The 17553-nt window shown below is 49.7% G+C and overlaps 1 protein-coding gene across 5 annotated transcripts in view; it reads left to right on the top strand.

The window, feature by feature from the left end:
• SHANK3 (SH3 and multiple ankyrin repeat domains 3) overlaps positions 1 to 17553 on the top strand; it is a 445396-nt gene that overhangs the window by 263463 nt on the left and 164380 nt on the right. For all 5 annotated transcript variants that reach the window (XR_009764300.1, XM_061637962.1, XM_061637959.1 and 2 more), the window contains one exon: positions 10985 to 11098. Coding sequence is in view for 4 of the 5 variants with exons in the window: in XM_061637962.1 (XP_061493946.1) it covers positions 10985 to 11098 (114 nt within the window). In the remaining variant the exon portion in view is untranslated. The remainder of the gene's footprint in view (positions 1 to 10984; positions 11099 to 17553) is intronic.

Raw genomic sequence — 17553 nt, 5'->3', positions numbered from 1 at the left:
GAGATAAGATTAGTTTGGCAGGATTTGTTCTTGATAAATCCATGTTGGCTTCTAGTAATCACTGCATTGTTTTCAAGGTGCTGACAGACTGACCACTTTATAATCTGCTCCAGAATTTTCCCAGGAACTGCTGTCAGGCTGACTGGTCTGTAGTTCCCCGGTTCCTCCTTTTTGCCCTTTTTGAAGATAGGGCCAACATTAGCCCTCCTCCAGTCTCTGACACTTCACCCCTCCTCCACAATTTCACAAAGATAATAAACAGTGGTTCCGAGAGTTCTTCAGCCAGTTCCTTCAATACTCTAGGATGCAATTCCTCTGGCCCTGGAGACTAGAACTCATTCAAAAGTGATTAGGTATTCCTTGACCATTTGTCTATCAATCACAAACTGCAACCTTGCCCCTTCAACTTATACTTCATGTTTGCCGAGGGTCAAAGACTCCTTTTGGGGAGAAGACTGAGCCAAAGTAGGAACTGAGCACTTCTCCCTTTTCTTTGTCATCTGTTATCATTTTGCCATTTCAAATATATGTGAAAAGGATCTTGGGATTGTAGCTGAACATGTTCCAGTAGTGTGATGTAGCTGCAAAAAAGGCTAATGCAATCATGTTGAGGATAGCCAACCCTATCATGATGAGGAAAAGAAGCTGGAGATTGGCCTGAGAATGGCCCAGGAGCCTGTTATACTGTAGTGGAGCATCATGAAAGTGAGATTCACATGATTTAGACAGAAATTTTCTGAAAAATGAAGGGCGAATGGGAGGGAGTGGAAACGATGTGGCAGGAGATGTGGCAGTCAGAGCAGGAGAGTGGCTAGAGAGGGTGTCAAAGATCAAAAGAGCCCAGCGTTGGGTAGGCACATGCATCCAGGTGTGGAGGGAACACATTTGCTTGCCCCCGCCCCAGTTGGCTTGGACCGGGCAGGTCCCATTTCATTCCTGTGACCCATAGCCATCTGTCTCTTTAATCTCCACATCAAGGTACCTGAACCCTGGGCCACCATCTTGTGGCAGTGAACCCATTGTGCCTTGTGCAAAGAAGGGTTTTCTTTGTCTCTTTCTGCCAACAGCATCACTGGTCACTCCACGTTTAGTGTTGGAAGAGAGGGAGGGCAATTTATCTCTGCTCACTCTCTTTCTCCGTGGCATCAGAAGTAAGGAAGTGTAGTCATGGGCCGAGATGGGGAAGAGCTTTGAAAAGTGAAGACCAGACCCTTGAAGTTGAAATGAAGCAAGGAGGAAGCCGTTGCAGAGATCTGGGGAGATGGGTTGGGCTGGAAGTGGAGATAAATTGGGTCAGCAGAGGCAGTTTGAATAGACTGGGTTGGGGGGTCAGGGGGTCATCCCTGAGGCGAGCACTAACCCTAACCCTTTGGACGCCCAGCCTGCAGCATGGGACCCCCTTTTAACTTTCTACTGAATGCGCCAGCCTAGTGCCCTTTAGGCAGAGTGGGACTACACCTCCCATCAGCTTCTCCCCCCCCCATACTTCTGCGTGTTTCCCATTTCTTCTTGAAAGCGAACAAACAAAAAAACGTTAAAAGAAATCGGTGCCTTGTTGGTGTTGGCCCCAGGCAGCCACAGCCGTGCTCCCAAGGGACCAGCATCGCTCTTAGGAATGTCGGAGTGTCGGAGGCTGCCTTGCACTGAGTCAGACCTTTGATCCACTGGCTCAGTGTCGCCTACACTGACTGGCAGTGGCTCTCTGGGGTTTCAGGGCACGGGAGGTTCCCAGCCGCACTTGCAGACCATTGGGGCCTGCTGCTTGCCCAGCAAGTGAGCGACAGCTCCTCCAGAGTCCCACGGGAGAGTGGGCAGGGCTCAACTCTGACCGCCTCCGGGGCTCCAGCAGCACTCAGTGCCAGCAAGGAAGTGCTGTGCATGAGGCCAAGGACAAGACATTGCTCCCATCCAGAATCAGGTGGTGGAGGCCAAGATCAGCCAGAGGTTGTGCTTGGAGCTGCGGATTTGACCCAGCACTTAAAATCAGGTTGTCAGTTCCCAGGGAGTAATGGATTGTTAAAGCTGAAAAAGTGCTCATTAGCTTTGGGGAGAATAAATTAATTTCCCTCTAGCCTGTCTTGCTTTGATTGGCATCTCTTGTGTACATAAATGTTTAATTACAATACATAATGAGTGTGAAATGATCAACCACCTCATCAGCTGGAGACTTGGGTGTGAGCAGCTGTCTGAGTGAATTCACGCACATGTGCAAGCATGCACAACCACAAGCGCACATGCTCACACACACACGGAGCTGGGCCTTGTTTCGATGCAAACTTTTATTAGATGACACGTACATTTTCCTGTTGAGAGAGGGAGAGTGCAGTATATGGAAGTGAATGGGAATGAGCAGGGAAGGCCCAGACCTTGGCCATTATGTGTATACAGCAGGGCCCTGCTTTTCGGTGGCCCACTTTTCAGCGGCCTGCTAATGCGGCTAAAATTAGAGTAAGGCACCACTCATATGGTGCTTGTTCCACTTTTACGGCATTTTTTGGGCATCGGGCACCATTTTATTGAAGGCGTTCCGCTTTTCGGCGGGGGTCTGGAACGTAACCCGCCGTATGAGTGGGGCCCTACTGTATTTATTTAAAATATTTATGTTCCTGTTTCCCCACTGTGTGTGTATGGTGTGCCTTCAAGTTGATTATGACTTATGGCGCCCCTGTGAATCAGCCACCTCCAACAGCATCTGTCATGAACCACCCTGTTCAGATCTTGTATGTGAAATAACAGGAGAGTGCCTTTGATCATGTGCAGAGGGCTTTCCCCTCACTTGATTATTGGTGGTACTAGCAGTAGTGTAGTGGCAAATTCAGAAGTGCAGGTTCCCTTCATGTTAGTCATATCCCCTCCCCCCTTTTTGCTGCGGGGTTAAGAATGAGATCCTTGTTAATGCCTTCTCCCACAATAGAGGTCCCTAGGAGCCAATAAGCATGAAAGAGGAGAGTATTAGCTACTGAGAAGACTCTTCTCAGTGGCTGACTCGTCTCCTTTCCCTCTGATTGGCTCCAATCGGCAGGAAAGGTCAAGGAACCATGTTAGAAGATTCTTCTCAGTGGCAAAGGTACTCACCTTTCATGCTGATTGGTTCACAGGATGCTGGATACGCAGAGACCCTGGTCCTAAAAAAGTAAAGGGTCTAAGATCCCCCAAGACCCTGGACAACTACACCCCTGGGTACCAGGCAATGCACAACTGGAATTTCAGGGAGGGTGGAATTTCCAGAGCATTGGGTGCCCATTCCAGGTAGGCTTGAATTCCCGGTACTCTGTGTGTGTGTGTGAGAGAGCGAGAGAGGGGTGGGGTCTTTCATTTCTAGGAAAAGAAGGCACGCAAAAGGGGGTGTAAGAAGCAAAAAATAGGGCTGACCGCAGGTAGGCTTGGGCTGGAATGCAGCCAGGGTGGGGTGGCGGAGCCTGCTGAATTCAAGTATTGGGGGCAACAGGACTGGGCTTCTTCCCAAATACCCGGGCTCTCATTTCCTTTTGATGCAGGAAGTTTTACTCATTTATTTTTTAAAAAGTGTAGCTTTCAACAACAAGGCCCTAAGGCAGCATACAACAAATTTTTAAAAAGACAATACACAATAAAACCACAACAATTGTGTGGGAACCCCGGAGGCAGACGACCATGTGCTGCAATGGTGCCCTTGTTTTTCTGGCTGTTACGTGATCTTTGTCTGAGAAGCTCACAATTCTGTATGCCAAAGGGGCTTCCACAGAGGAATTATTGTCACTTTTGAAGCAGAGCAAGGAACAATATTGTATGCTTAATGTAAACGTCTCTACTAATGCAGGAAATCCGTTATAATTGATTAATGGTTACTATTACATTGACTATGACATCATTAAGGTGTTTCAGGGCTGTATGTCGGATTAATAATTGTATTAATCTTAAAAAGCAGGAGGCCTTGCACAAGCCTCTATTACCATTTGTCTCTTTATCTGAAATATTTATATCCCTCAATTTGAAAGAAATGTAGATGATGGCTTTTTTTAAAAAAAGGCATAATTTGAAATCCACTAAAAGGGGAAAGTCATGCTGTGTGTTGTTGGGAGCTGGGGTGGGGGCAGAGGAGGAGAGGAGGGTTAAAGAGCCCCTGCTGGACCTACATCTCTCAACTTTCAGGGGAGCTCATGGGCAGAGCCCACATTTTCTGGGGTCCGTGTGCTCCTTTTCAATTCAGCACATAACAAGATTAGTGGCCAGGCAGAGCTGAAGGGCGTCTGGATTTGATTTGGGGGGGCAAAGTGTGTGTGGGGGGGTGGATGCTTTATTGCCTTGCCTTTAGGGGCTCCCTTGTGGAGATCTCTGGCTGGACACTGCAGAAAACAGGGAAGCTAGCCTGGATGGGCCTGCGTTGGTCTCATCCAACTCCAGGGCCCTTCCTGTGCCCATATTTAAAAGGGGATTAGGCAAATTCACGGCAGTTGAATGTATCAGTGGGAATCAGAGTCAATTTATCTCTGTTGTGGAGGTTGTTGTTGTTATGTGCCTTCAAGCTGATCACGACTTACAGCGACCCTATGAATCAGCAACCTCCAACAGCATCTGTCATGAACCACCCTGTTCAGATCTGGTAAGTTCAGGTCTGTGGCTTCCTTGATGGAGTCAATTGATTGTGGGCTTTCTGGCGGTACGTCTTTTGGCACTGCACTGTTGGAACAGAGTTGCGGTGGAGACATCTGTGGCCCTCCAGATGTTGGTTGTCTCCACCTCTCAGCAGCCAGCATGGCCAGTGGTCAGGGATTTTAGACAGACCCACCTTGATCTGATCCAACAGATCCTGTGATGTTCTTAAGGGAAAGGGGGGGGAATCCAGGATAGGGAATGCAAGATCACAGTTCCATTCCTGACTCTTAAGAGGATGCAGCTGAGCCATCCATGGCATCCTTTGTTAGTAGAAGGCCAGTGCAGGTTTGACTTGTTAAGATGGTCAGATGAGGCTCCTACTGTGAGAAGGGGGGGATATAAATAAATAAATAAACATATAAACAAATGATTGATTGATTGACTGATGAGAATTGCATGAACATCCAGTCTGCTTCACTGTGTCTTGCCCTGACGTAATCACAGGTCTACTAGGATCTTTTGAGGAAGGGCAGAGCAGAGTGCATTTAATTTCACAATTGGTCCAGCCATTTGTCGTTGTGTGTGGTGGGGGCGCCTGCTGATATGGGTGAGCCACTGTTACTTCTTCCGCTACCCCCCACCCATTTCCCTTTGGTTGAGCTGCTCTCTGTTGAAATTAGCCATTCCCCCCCATACATGCCTACCAGAGTCACAGCTTGTAGCCTGTTGATTAGATTAATTGGGCGTTTGCAAATGTGCTTCTGTGATTACATTTTAAATTGCTAACAAGTGAAGCTGCAGCACAGAACAACTTGTAGGGCGGGGGGGGGAGGGATGTCTGCAGACCAGGCTGCCGGTCACTGGTGGAAATGCTGTGTCACTGTGGAGGGGGTGTGATTGGAATCTAAGAACATGAGGAGGAGCCTGGCTGCAGCTGGGTCAGGCCAAGGAGGGCCCATCTAGGTCCACATCCTGTTCTCACAGTGGCCCCCAGATGCTTCAGTGGGAAGCCTGCGAGAAAGGCCTGAGTGCAGCAGCAGCAGCTCTCTTCCCCCTTGTAATGCTCAGCAAGTGTCATTCAGCGACATGCTGCCTCTGACAGGGAAGGCAGAATGTAGCCATTGTGGCTACTAGTAGCCATTGATTTGGCCCTGTGATGGGCCTTGTGGCTGCTCTAGACTCAGTAGCTGCTGCTAAAAATTGTTGGGTCCCATTCACAATGCCAGCCTTTTCTATTTATTCCTCTTTCTCCCCCTCCCCCGCTGCCAATTCAGCAACCACGTGTCTCTCTTGCAGTCCCTGACTCACAGCAAAGCCCTCCTGCTAGCCCCCGAGCTCTCTGCTCTGACAGTTAAGTAGCCCAGCCCTCAGCCAGTGCCCCCTCTGTCCATGGCAACCCACCAAGGCCTGCAGCCACGCCCTTGTCACTGCACTGCAGGAGAGGGGAAGGACTGGGGATGGGGGCACCCTGAGGATGTTGGGGGCTGTTTCTTGGTGCAGAATTATTCCCCACCTGCTCTCTCTCTCTCTCTCTCTCTCTCTCTCTCTTTTTAAGCAAAGAGTTCCTCATGGCGCAGCTGCCTGTGTGCTGGAGGGCTGGGTGGGTTTTGAGGGTGTTGCCATAGGGGAAGGACCCCCATGGCTCGAGGGAAGAGCACCTGCTTTGCATGCAGAAGGTCCCAGGTTCAATCCCCCGCAGCAGCATCTCCAGGGAGAGCTGGGAGAGATCCCTCGTCTGAAGTCCTAGAGAGTTGCTGCCAGCCAGTGTGGTCACTACTGAGCTGGATGGACCAAGGATCTGAGAGAGAGAGAGAGAGAGAGAGAGAGAGAGAGAGAGAAAATCTGCATTCACTTCAAGGACATCTGGTATCTCAGTTTCATTGAGGGTTGGAGGCTAAAGGGTTAAGCCAAACACCTCACGCAAAAGAGAGAGGGATGAAGAGGAGGGGGAGGAAGGTGGCACTAGGCAGGGCGTTCGCGGAGGGAGCAACAGGCCCAGGTGGCAGCTGGGAGGAAGGACCAAGTCTGTGGATGGAGCAGAGTTGGTGGTCCTCAGCAGCGTTGGCTGCCAGTTCCAGCTGCCCAGACGGCCGGGTGAGCGAGCAGGCCGCCTGCCCCCAGCTTGGACCCCTCCTGGCCAGGCACAGGAGTTGTGGGCATGCTGAAATCAAAGCGCTCGACACCCTCATTTCAGCCACCAGCAGCTGCTTAAAGCATCAGAGGTTGTCATTCGAGTCATTTCCTGAAAGAAGGTGTGCTCCCTGCCTTTGATGTCGCCATTCATGCCTATTGATTTACAACCAATGAAAGGCTTTTTCTGTTGGGGTTGCTCTCTCGTCCTTTTCTCTCTCTCTCCCCACGCACACTTCTGGATGGTGATTGTGTGCGTTTATTTAAGCAAGTATGCGGTCTTCATACTTTCATGGCCTTGTTAACTGAATCTTTTTGGTGAAGTCATGTGGAATGATACAATACAGATAATTGGAAGGAGCCAGAATCATTTGGAAGAAAGGGCAGCTGCTGGCTTGCGCCCAGATCTTTTTCTTTTTGATGATCTGGAGAGTAAATTGTGTATCTCCAAATCTGATCTAGTGGCTCTGAAGAGGCGCGAGAGCATTGATGTGCAAATGCATGTGCAATGTGCAGGCAGCACTCACCTTCCTCCCTCCCAAAAAAAAATAATGAAGGCAGGAGCTCTGTGCACAGTCTGGATCTGGAACTGCACTCACTTGGCCCCCGTTCAGGGGAGGAAAAAACCGCACTATCTCTCGAGATTGTGCCTGTAGCAAGGCTGCTACAGTAAGGGCTTGCAGTGTGGTTTGGGGTGTCAGGAGCTCTGTCAGTCTGTAAACAGAGCGGCCTAAGCACTTGTTGGGGGCTCAGCCAAATGCCTCTCTGAACAGTAGCCACAGACGAGTGTAGGAAGCTGCCTCCTACTGAGCCCAAACCATGGCCCCCCGGCCCCCATTGTCCCAGTGCTGTCGACGTCAACTGCCAGTGTCAAGGTCTCAGGCTGGGGTCTTCCCTGCTAGCTCCACCGCTCAAGATCTGTTTTGCTGGAGACTGAGGCTGGGGCTGTGGGTGGGCTTCCTACCCTCCTGCTGTGGGCCTCCGCAGTTATTTGTTGGTTTGCATTTGCATCACTCAGGGCGGCTTATAACAATGAAAAAGAAAAGACTCTCATAAAAGCATGAAGCAGGAGCATAAAGATGGAAATCAGCTCAGGAAGAGGGATGTTTATTGCAACAGGAAAGTTTTAAGCAGTCAGTGAGCGCAGGTGCCAAACAGGTCCCACAGGGGAGACTCATATATCCTCTTTTTATGAAGATAAGGCTATCACGGCTACTAGCTATGATGACTGTGTTCTTACTCCACTGAATGCCAGAACCACAGGAGCGGAGAGTGCTGCTGTTGCCCTCAGGTCCTGCTTCTGGGCCTTCCATTGGGGCATTAAGATGGTTCGCCCCCAGAGACTAATGGATCCGGATGGTTTCCAAAGGGCTCTGGGGAGTTTTCCGGCTGATAGGGTTGGCGCTCCTGTCGAAACCCTGGTTGAACTGTGGAATACAGAAATGACCCGGGCAGTTGACACGATCGCTCCTGCGCGCCCTCTCCTGTGTAGAGCTCGTATGGCTCCATGGTATACTTTGGAGCTGAGAGTGATGAAGCAATATAGGAGGCGGCTTGAGTGCAGATGGAGGCGAACTCCTGATGGATGCAATCATGCACTGGTAAGTGCTTATACCAAGTTGTATTTAGGGGCAGTGAGAGCGGCAAAAAAGCAATATTTTGCTGCCACTATTAAATCATCCATCTGCCGTCCAGTGGAGCTTTTTAAAATTGTCCGAGGACTGTTACATTCTGGCCCTAGGGACATGGTAGAACCATCTGAAGCCCGCTGTCATGCATTTGCTAAACACTTCCAGGAAAAAATCTTTTGCATCCGCCGGGACTTGGACTCCAATGTTATAACCGTTGAATCAAAGGAGGTATCCGGAACACAGCCTTGTCCTGATTTATTGGATGAATTTAAGTTGGTGCAGCTTGAGGACGTTGACAAGGTGCTTGGACAGGTGCGTCCAACCACTTCTGTATTGGATCCTTGCCCCTCTTGGCTAATAAAAGCTAGCACAGATGGAACAGCTGGCTGGGCCAGGGAAGTGATTATGCCTCATTGCGAGAGGGAAGGGTTTCTGACTGCCTAAAAGAGGCGGTAGTAAGACCACTTCTGAAGAAATCTTCCCTGGACGCAGAAAACTTTAACAATTATAGGCCGGTAGCAAATGTTCCATTCTTGGACAAGGTCCTGGAACGAGTGGTTGCGGACCAGCTCCAGACACTCTTGGATGAGACCGATTATCTGGATCCATTTCAATCGGGTTTCAGGCCCGGGTTCGGCACAGAGACAGCCTTGGTCGCCCTGTACGATGACCTTTGTCGGGAGAAAGACAGGGGGAGTGTAACTCTGTTGATTCTCCTTGATTTATCTGCAGCCTTTGATACCATCGACCATGGTATCCTTCTGGGGAGACTCGCTGATCTGGGAGTTGGAGGTACTGCTTGGCAGTGGTTCTGCTCCTACTTGGCGGGTCGGCTCCAGAGGGTAGTGCATGGGGAATATTGCTCGGCACCCTGGGCTCCCAAATATGGAGTTCCGCTGGGGTCAGTTCTATCCCCCATGCTTTTTAACATCTACATGAAGCCACTAGGTGCGGTCATCAGGAGTTTTGGAGTGTGTTGTCATCAGTACGCTGATGACACGCAGCTCTACTTCTCCTTTTCGTCCTTTTCAGGTGAGGCTGTCAATGTGTTGAACCGGTGCCTGATCGCGACAATGGACTGGATGAGAGCTAACAAACTGAGGCTTAATCCAGACAAGACTGAAATGCTGCTAGTGGGTAGTTCTTCTGACCAGATGGTGGATGTTCATCCTGTCCTGGATGGAGTTGCACTCCCCCTGAAGGAGCAGGTTCGTAGTTTGGGCGTTCTTTTAGAACTGTCCTTGTCACTTGAGGCTCAGGTAGCCTCGGTGGCACGGAATGCTTTCTACCAACTTCAGTTGGTGGCCCAGCTACGTCCCTATCTGGATAGAGACAATCTCGCTTCAGTTGTTCATGCTCTGGTAACTTCTAAATTAGATTACTGTAATGCGCTCTACGTGGGGCTGCCTTTGAAGACGGTTCGGAAACTGCAGCTCGTGCAAAATGCAGCAGCCAGATTGTTAACGGGCCAGGCGGTCCGAACATATAACACCGATTCTGGCCTGCTTGCACTGGCTGCCTATATGTTTCCGGGCCCGATTCAAGGTGCTGGTTTTAACCTATAAAGCCTTACACGGCCTGGGACCACAATACCTGATGGAACGTCTCTCCCGATATGAACCTACCCGTACACTTCGTTCAACATCGAAGGCCCTCCTCCGGGTGCTTACTCAGAGGGAAGCCCGGAGGATGGTAACCAGAAAAAGGGCTTTCTCAGTGGTGGCCTCCGAATTATGGAACGATCTCCCTGTGGAGGTATGCCTGGCGCCAACATTATTATCTTTTCAACGCCAGGTTAAAACATTCCTTTTCTCCCAGGCATTTTAATAAATTTAATAATTTAATAATTTTAATTTTAATAGTTTAACATTTTAACATCTCAACTTATTTGAGCATCTTAGTATGCTAGTATATTTGTATTTTAGTGTGTTTAAATTGTTCTGTAAGTGGTTTTAATTGTATTTTACTGTCTTGCTTGTTGTGAACCGCCCAGAGAGCTTCGGCTATGGGGCAGTATAGAAATTTATTAAATAATAAATAATTAATAAATAATCTGGTTGGCCACAGTGAGAACAGGATACGCTAGCCTCAATGGGCCCCATTGGCCTGGTTCAGCGGCCAGGCCTTTCTTAGGGCCTGAAGGCGTTGTACAATCTAAGTGCTGTCACCAAGAAGTCCCATCCTCTCATCTGAGCTAGCTGAGATTGATAACAATAATAAATAATAATGTTTTAAAAGATTGCTTTTTTTAATAAAGCACCTCAAGTCCTGCACTGTGTAATGATGGCATTGAAACACACTAGCCCATCCGTGCCGATGGGCTTCCGAACTAAAAACGAGAAAGCCATCAGGAGGGGTTGGAGGGGGAAAGGAATCAAGAGCCGAGAGAAGAGAGTCATTTCTCCTCAGTTGCAGGGAAAGTTGTAGGTGTTGACAGTTACAGCAGAAAAAAGGCAATGAGGGTGAATCTGTGCCGTTGATTCCAAGGGAAGAATCAAGCGGTGGTTGTTACCTTGGAGCAATCTCAGTGGATGACGAGGGTATGGTTCTGGGTACCCTGCTCTAGAATGGTGCAGTTGCTTGTGCCGTGGACTCCTCCTTAACCCCAGCGGTGCTCATGTGCCTCTCTTTCCCTCTCTTGTCCGCAGTGCTCAGTATTGGAGAAGGAGGCTTTTGGGAAGGATCAGTGAAAGGGCGGACCGGCTGGTTCCCAGCAGAATGTGTTGAGGAGGTGCAGATGCGACAGTACGATCCACGGCAAGGTAAGGATCTTTGCATAGGGCCCCTGAGGAGGAGGAGGAGGAGGAGGAGGCCGGGGGTAGCGCTTGCTTGCAGAAATCTGCCTGATACTTTGCTCAGGGGGCTAGGAGTTTCGCTATACGCAACAGTGCAAAAGGGCTACAGGACTTTAGAATATTACTTGGGGGTCAGGGAATTGTTTGTCCTTGCTCAAAGAGATCCCTTGAACATAAGAATCGCTCTGTGGAATGGTCTTGCTTGCAGATATACTTTCTTTGACCAAGGAGGCTTTTCTTCTTTGATCCTGGCTAAAAGCCACCAAAACATCTTCTGCTATTTTTTTCCTGAAAACCATTTATATTAGTGACCTTTTCTACAATTACAGCTGCCTCACTAGGACAGCTGAGACCAGCTTTCTTTCTCCAATAGAGGCCAGCAGGAATCTCCTGGGATGCTGTTAGGGGAACAGCTTAGATCTCTACAGGATGCCTTCCAAGTGTGTTTTTGTTTCAATTGATGACTATGCTTCTTATTGCACAAATATTTCATATGCAAGAACTTGCCACAACTTCTGGGAAGTATTCTGGTGCTGTTTTTACTGTTGTAATATTGGTATGAAGTGTTTGTGTGTGGTGGCTTTTACTGGCTTTGTGTACACCTGTGAGGTACCTTCTGGCGCTTCCAAAAAAAAGTTTGGTTAAAGGAAGGCTGTTGTTTGGTACAAAAGATTAAACCATGCAGACTTGCTGAGCAACAGAGCTATGAAACTTGCAAGCAGCAACTGGAAGCCATGTTCAGTCATTCTTTTCTGAGATTTCGTGGAGGACTAGAAACTTGTTTCTTTAAAAAAAAAATTTAAAAGCAGACACTCAGGATACAGAGCTGTGTGCTTGTGCAGTGTGATTACCCACACAGGTGATTTACACAGTGTGAGAGGCAGTACTTCGCAGCTGTAGCCTTGTCTTGTTACACCAACATGGTTTGAAGATAGCTCTGTCTAAAAAGAGGTTGTGCCCACTCCCCCCACCTGCGCCTCGCACCTTTCTGGAGGTGCCCAGAAAAATGTTTCTGGCAATGCCGTCTCTGGGTATTGGCACAGACACAAGCTGGTGAAAATTCCCCCAATTTTGCTTCCATTTGCAGAAGTGGGGAGTCAGAAAAAACAAATGATCTTTTCAGCCAAATGAAAGACGCCAATATATATTGAAAACCTCTCAGTCTCTTGTCTGGTTGTGTGGGAGGCTTTATGAATGGACAGTGAACTAGAAAGCCTTTAAAAAAAATAATTTAAAAAGCCAGAACGTGGTTTGTGTTGGAGAAAAAGGGTAGACGATTGGAGAAAACGTTTTCTGCCCAAACCACATAGCCTGAAGTGATGTTTTTCACCTCACAAGATTTCAGATTGACATTTCAAGATAAGACATACCTGGACGGGAGAGGTGAACGCTAAGGACGGAGGCTGTCCTTTCTGGGGAATTCCCAAGGGAATTGGCTGCCTGCACCTGCAAAGAGCTCTGCAGCAGACACTCTCTTGTCCTTTCCCTTAAATATGGAGACATGGAAGCCCTGGGTGGACGGCAGTGGCCTCTGGCCAGCGAAGGGTGAGGAGGAGACACAGCAGTGGAGTCTTCAGGGCTGCCAACTGTTTCCATCTCACACAAATGAGCATTTCAGCCCCTTTTGGCATGCAAAAACGAGCTTATGATACTTACTGTCTTGACAGATTACTCTCCTTTCCTTGACTTTTAACACAGTTCACTCTCTTAGGTGACTTTTAAATAGGGATGTGCTAGAATTCTGCCCAATTCACATTTGGTACCAAACTGTCCATTAATTTTTTTTTTTCTTCAATTCATGCCATTCACTTATTCTCAATCGCAGAGGATTGGATTTTAAAGTAGCGAATTTCTGCAGCTATTTTTGAAAACGGACTTTTTTTAAAAAAAATCCACCTCTAAAACGTCGATTGTAGGAATGATAATTTATGGATATTTCAAAATGTCAGTATTTCCTTCAAAATATCTATATTTCCTTTAAAAATATTGATATTAATATCAATATTTTTTTCTGAGCGAAAAAAGCACATGAATTGGTAAAAGCAGCGGCCAGCAGATGCAGAATGAACTCGAATTGATGCCAGCCTGTTAGGCAATGGAATGCTTTTGAACTGGCACTGGCCAGCAGGTCCCCTCCCTACTTTTAAGGGGTGCCTTTTCCTCTTCTTCTTTAAAATATCCTTGGGGGGTCTGGAGGCAAGTGGGAACCAAAGGATGGGACATTTTAAGGCTCCCCCCCCCAAGAGGCACTATTAAGTCAGGGAGAAACCCATGAGAGGGGAGGGGTTGGCTGTCCCCCCACTCCCAGCTCATCGCCAAGTTAGAAGAGGATCTTTGAGTCCCGAGAGGCACTGGACCATTGTAGTGCCACTCAAAATCACTTAGTGAACGTCTAGAGCAGGGGCATGGAACCTCTCTGGTCCAGGGCCAGAATGTGCCCTCCCCCCGGCCCCTTGGCATCTCTGTCTGGCCTTCGGAACTCTTCCCCCAGCTGTGGCCCTCCCTGGCCTGGCTGGAACGTGGCCTTCAACTTCACTCTCTTCTGCCTCTGGCCCTGCTCACCACTGTGTGGCCCTCAGAAGGCTGCTGTGAATGGAATCTGGCCCTCAGGCTGCAAAAGATTCCTCAGGCCTGGTCTAGGGCCAGAGCACCTTGCTGGAATGGGGCTCTGTCACTCTCCCGGCTTCCCAACACGGCTGGTTGATGCTGCAGACTGGGAGGGGGAGGTGCGAGGTGCAGGGCACTCCGTGTGGTTCCGGACGCGGTGGTGCAGCCGATCCGCCACTCCTGCCACCACAAGTTGTCTTGCGCCGAGTTGCCCTCTCCTCTCCCCTCCCCCTCTCGGTCTGCAGCAGCAGCAGCCCGCCGTGTTGGGAAGCCGGGAGAGCGACGGACCCACCCAGCCCCTCCCCCGGCCACTTCGGCTTCCATTGGCCCCTCAAAGTATCACCTCTCCTTTAAAAATGCCAGTTAACCGACCTGGGTCAGAACAACAGGCCTTTTATCAAATCACAGAGCGGGCAGACTTTTTCAGAGAGCTCCCATGTTTTCTTTCCTTGCCCCCCTGACCAATTTGCACCCCTGCCACTGCTGCTCCCCCCTACAGGTCACCTTGCGGCCCCCTGTGTCACCCCCTTCTCTCCCCCGGACTCCAGAAGTGCTTTTGCCCGTGTGCACCTTCTGCATGCCCTGCTTGTTTCCTTCGCGCTCTTTGCGAATTCCAGGAGACAGATGCTTGGCCTCTCCCCACAGTTCAAGCCTCTGGCCTCAGAGGGGGGCGGGACGCAGCACCCAGAGCTGGCTGCGGGCACAGTCCAGCCCTTGCCCCCACCAGGCACCTCTGAATGGCACCAGCTCATCATCCAGGCCTTATGGACTTCAACACAGGGAGGGGGATTGGGGCCATGGGCAAGAGCCCTGCCCCCGACACCCATTCCAGGCTGTCCCCAACCTCCCGGTCCCCGGAAAGCTTTGCAGGGAGAGCTTTCAGGGTGTTCAGTCGGACTCGCCTCGCACAGTGGGAACCTTGCTGTGGTTGCAGAGGGCTCCCAGTTGTGGGGAGGCTTCTAGGCCCATGCAGTGAAACACAGTTAAAAATAGTACAAAACAATCATTAATATGGCCTGTTGGCATAAACAGGTCTCGAGAGGCACGTGAAAGTCAAAAGTGAGAGAGTGCTTGCCAAATCTGGTCCGGAAGAGCTTTCCACAGCATGGCACCGGCAACACAAAATGCCCGAATTCTGGTTGAGCCCAGTCAGGCCTTTGTAACACGGGGGAACAGCAGCAAAGACAGCAAGGAGTCCTGGCCAACCTGGTTGGATTCAGGCTTGTACTCACTGGTGGGTTGCTCTCTGTTATGTTTAATGCGAAATCTCAGCTTAAAGTGTTTGGCAGATCATTTTACAGACTACACAGGACTCTGCATCCTTGCACAGCATAACTAGGCATGATTACTCAGGCTAAACCGCAAGTGGACATGCCCCCTGAAACCCTTTAAATAGGCTCGGGGCAGGCGTTCTATTTGCCTGGGGAGGGTTTCTCTGAATGGGACTGCGCTAGCAATCTGGCACTCCTGCAAACAGGTTGAAAAGCTGGCTCTCCCTGTGAGTGCCTGCGCATCTGCCTGCACATCCTTGGAATGGGGGTGGTGGCATTTCAGCGAGATCCTCCTCAGATGCCCCCTCTGGCTGAGCCTTCCTTGGCAGCTTGAGTGACAAGGCAGGGCTGAGAGCTGGCACCAGGACCTGTTGGTTATCCGACAGCGCTTCTTCCATCGTGACGGCAGCAAAGAGGGCAGATGTCTGTACTGCCAACCCCCCCCCCATCACACTGCCATGAACTCTCCACATGGTGGGGCCCATGACACAAGGGAGCTTGAGCAGTTCCACCCTGGTCCTAGATATTCTAGCACTCCCGCTATATCCACTACAAATGGGCCAAGAATGAACTCAGGCCAGGCCTCAGTTTTCCTAACAGATTACTGCCCCTTTGCCATCCCCATTCAGGCAGCAGCGTTGTATAAGGCTTTCAGAGATGGAGGAGACTGGAAACACCCATCTCTTTATGTCAACCCCCCCCCCCGTCCGGCCAGGCCAAAGGTGTCCTCACCAAGAGCCGGGAAGAGCCACACAGTGGGCCTTTTCCTCTGAATCGTGGGCTGATGGGAGCCACAGTCCAGACTGTCAAGGAGGGGCAGGTTAGGGGAGGCTGTCATGAAGGATGGAGGCCAAGGGCGTTGTTTAAAGCCGCCTTAATCAGTGGCCACACCTTGTAAGAGTGAATCCCTTTGCTGCTGGTGCTGCAGACTCTGGGCCCAAGGGAGTGAGGCTTTATGGCTCCGACTGCTGCTGCTGCTGCAGGGAAGGATGTTGGAAGAGCCTTGGTGGATGGGGCTGAGATGGGGTCCAGCATCCTGCTTGCTTCCCAGTGACCAACAAGGTAAAATTCGAGGAAGTCCACATGCGGGGCATGAACATCATGGACATGTTCACAGCCTCTAAACATGGGGTTCATTTAGCTACGATGAGCAAGAATGCCCATGAAGGCGAGTCGGATCCCTTTTTACAGCCGTATATGAGGTAGTGGCCGTCACTGCTGCATCTTGTGGTGCTAAATTTCAGATTCCCTTTATTTATCTTATGAATTTACATCCTCCTTCAACCTGCTCATAGGGTTTTCATGGTAAGAGATATTCAGAGGTGGTTTCGCATTACCTTCCTCTGAGTTTGGATGCATCTTAGTCTGGTGCCTCAGCTTTGACCATTCCGCCTTGGGTGCCCCTGCTAGGAGTCTTGCCTCTTGGTCTAGACAACTGACGGCATTGCTCTCAGCTTACCTGAACTTACAAGTAAGTAAGTAAGTAAAATTTAATTTTTGTGTCGCCTATCTGGCCGAAGCCACTCTAGGCGACGTACACTTTGAAAATGATAAAATACAATATAAATACAGAATAAAATACAATGCAGTCAGCCATAACCATTTTAAATAGCAGCAGAATAGAACAATGTAGGGCAATCAATAAACAATTTAAAACAATCATAGGAAAATTAGCCCACCCCGGGGATCCCGAAGGCCTGTCCAAAGAGCCAGGTTTTTAAGGCTCGGCGAAATGTATCCAGGGAAGGGGCTTGGCGAAGATCGAACGGGAGGGAGTTCCAGAGAGTGGAGGCCACCACTGAGAAGGCCCTCTCTCTGGTCCCCACCAACCTAGCTGTTTTCGTTGGTGGGACTGAGAGAAGGCCCTGCGTGGCTGGTCTGAACAAGATCTGAAGAGGGTGGTTCATGACAGATGCTCTTGGAGGTCGCTGATTCATAGGGTTGCCATGAGTCGTAATCGACTTGAAGGCTCATAACAACAAGACCTTCAACCTGTAAGGTTTCCAGGGAGCTATCAATGCAAAATAGAACAAAACATTAAAATGTAAAAGCATACACTAAACACACCGCAAGGCACCATTAGCAAGAGTAAAATCAAAACGAAACCCGTAACAGCTGCCATAGACTCCCCATCTTACTGCTTGAGCAGTCCACAGTTGGTCACTAACGTGATGCTTGGTTGCCTACCTAAAATGACATCAGCATAGGCACCTCCTACTCCCTGGGGAGGCGTTCCTGAAGCAGGGAGCTGCCATGGAAAAGCTTCTCTCCCCCCCCCCCCGGCCGTGCCTTTGAAGGTTGCCTGGAGCAGAGCCTCAGATGATGCTCTCTTTGTGCCAAGTGCATCAGGCGAGGTCCAGGCGAGAGCGGAGTGCAGTGGGCTAGCGATCCCTTGCCAGTCAGTTTGGGTGACGTGCACCACTTCCACTCTTGCCTGGTGCTTGCACAGCCGGTGGGGTGTTTGGATGCAGCGGTGGGTATCGCTTGGGTGGTGGCAATGGAAGAAGAGGTGGGGGTGAACTTTACCCTGTGACTTCATCCTGT

The sequence above is a fragment of the Rhineura floridana genome, chromosome 8 (genome assembly GCF_030035675.1).
Source record: "Rhineura floridana isolate rRhiFlo1 chromosome 8, rRhiFlo1.hap2, whole genome shotgun sequence".
Taxonomy (NCBI): Eukaryota; Metazoa; Chordata; class Lepidosauria; order Squamata; family Rhineuridae; genus Rhineura; species Rhineura floridana.
The sequence above is the reverse complement of the archived record's forward strand: the minus strand, read 5'-3'. Positions and strand labels throughout refer to the sequence as shown.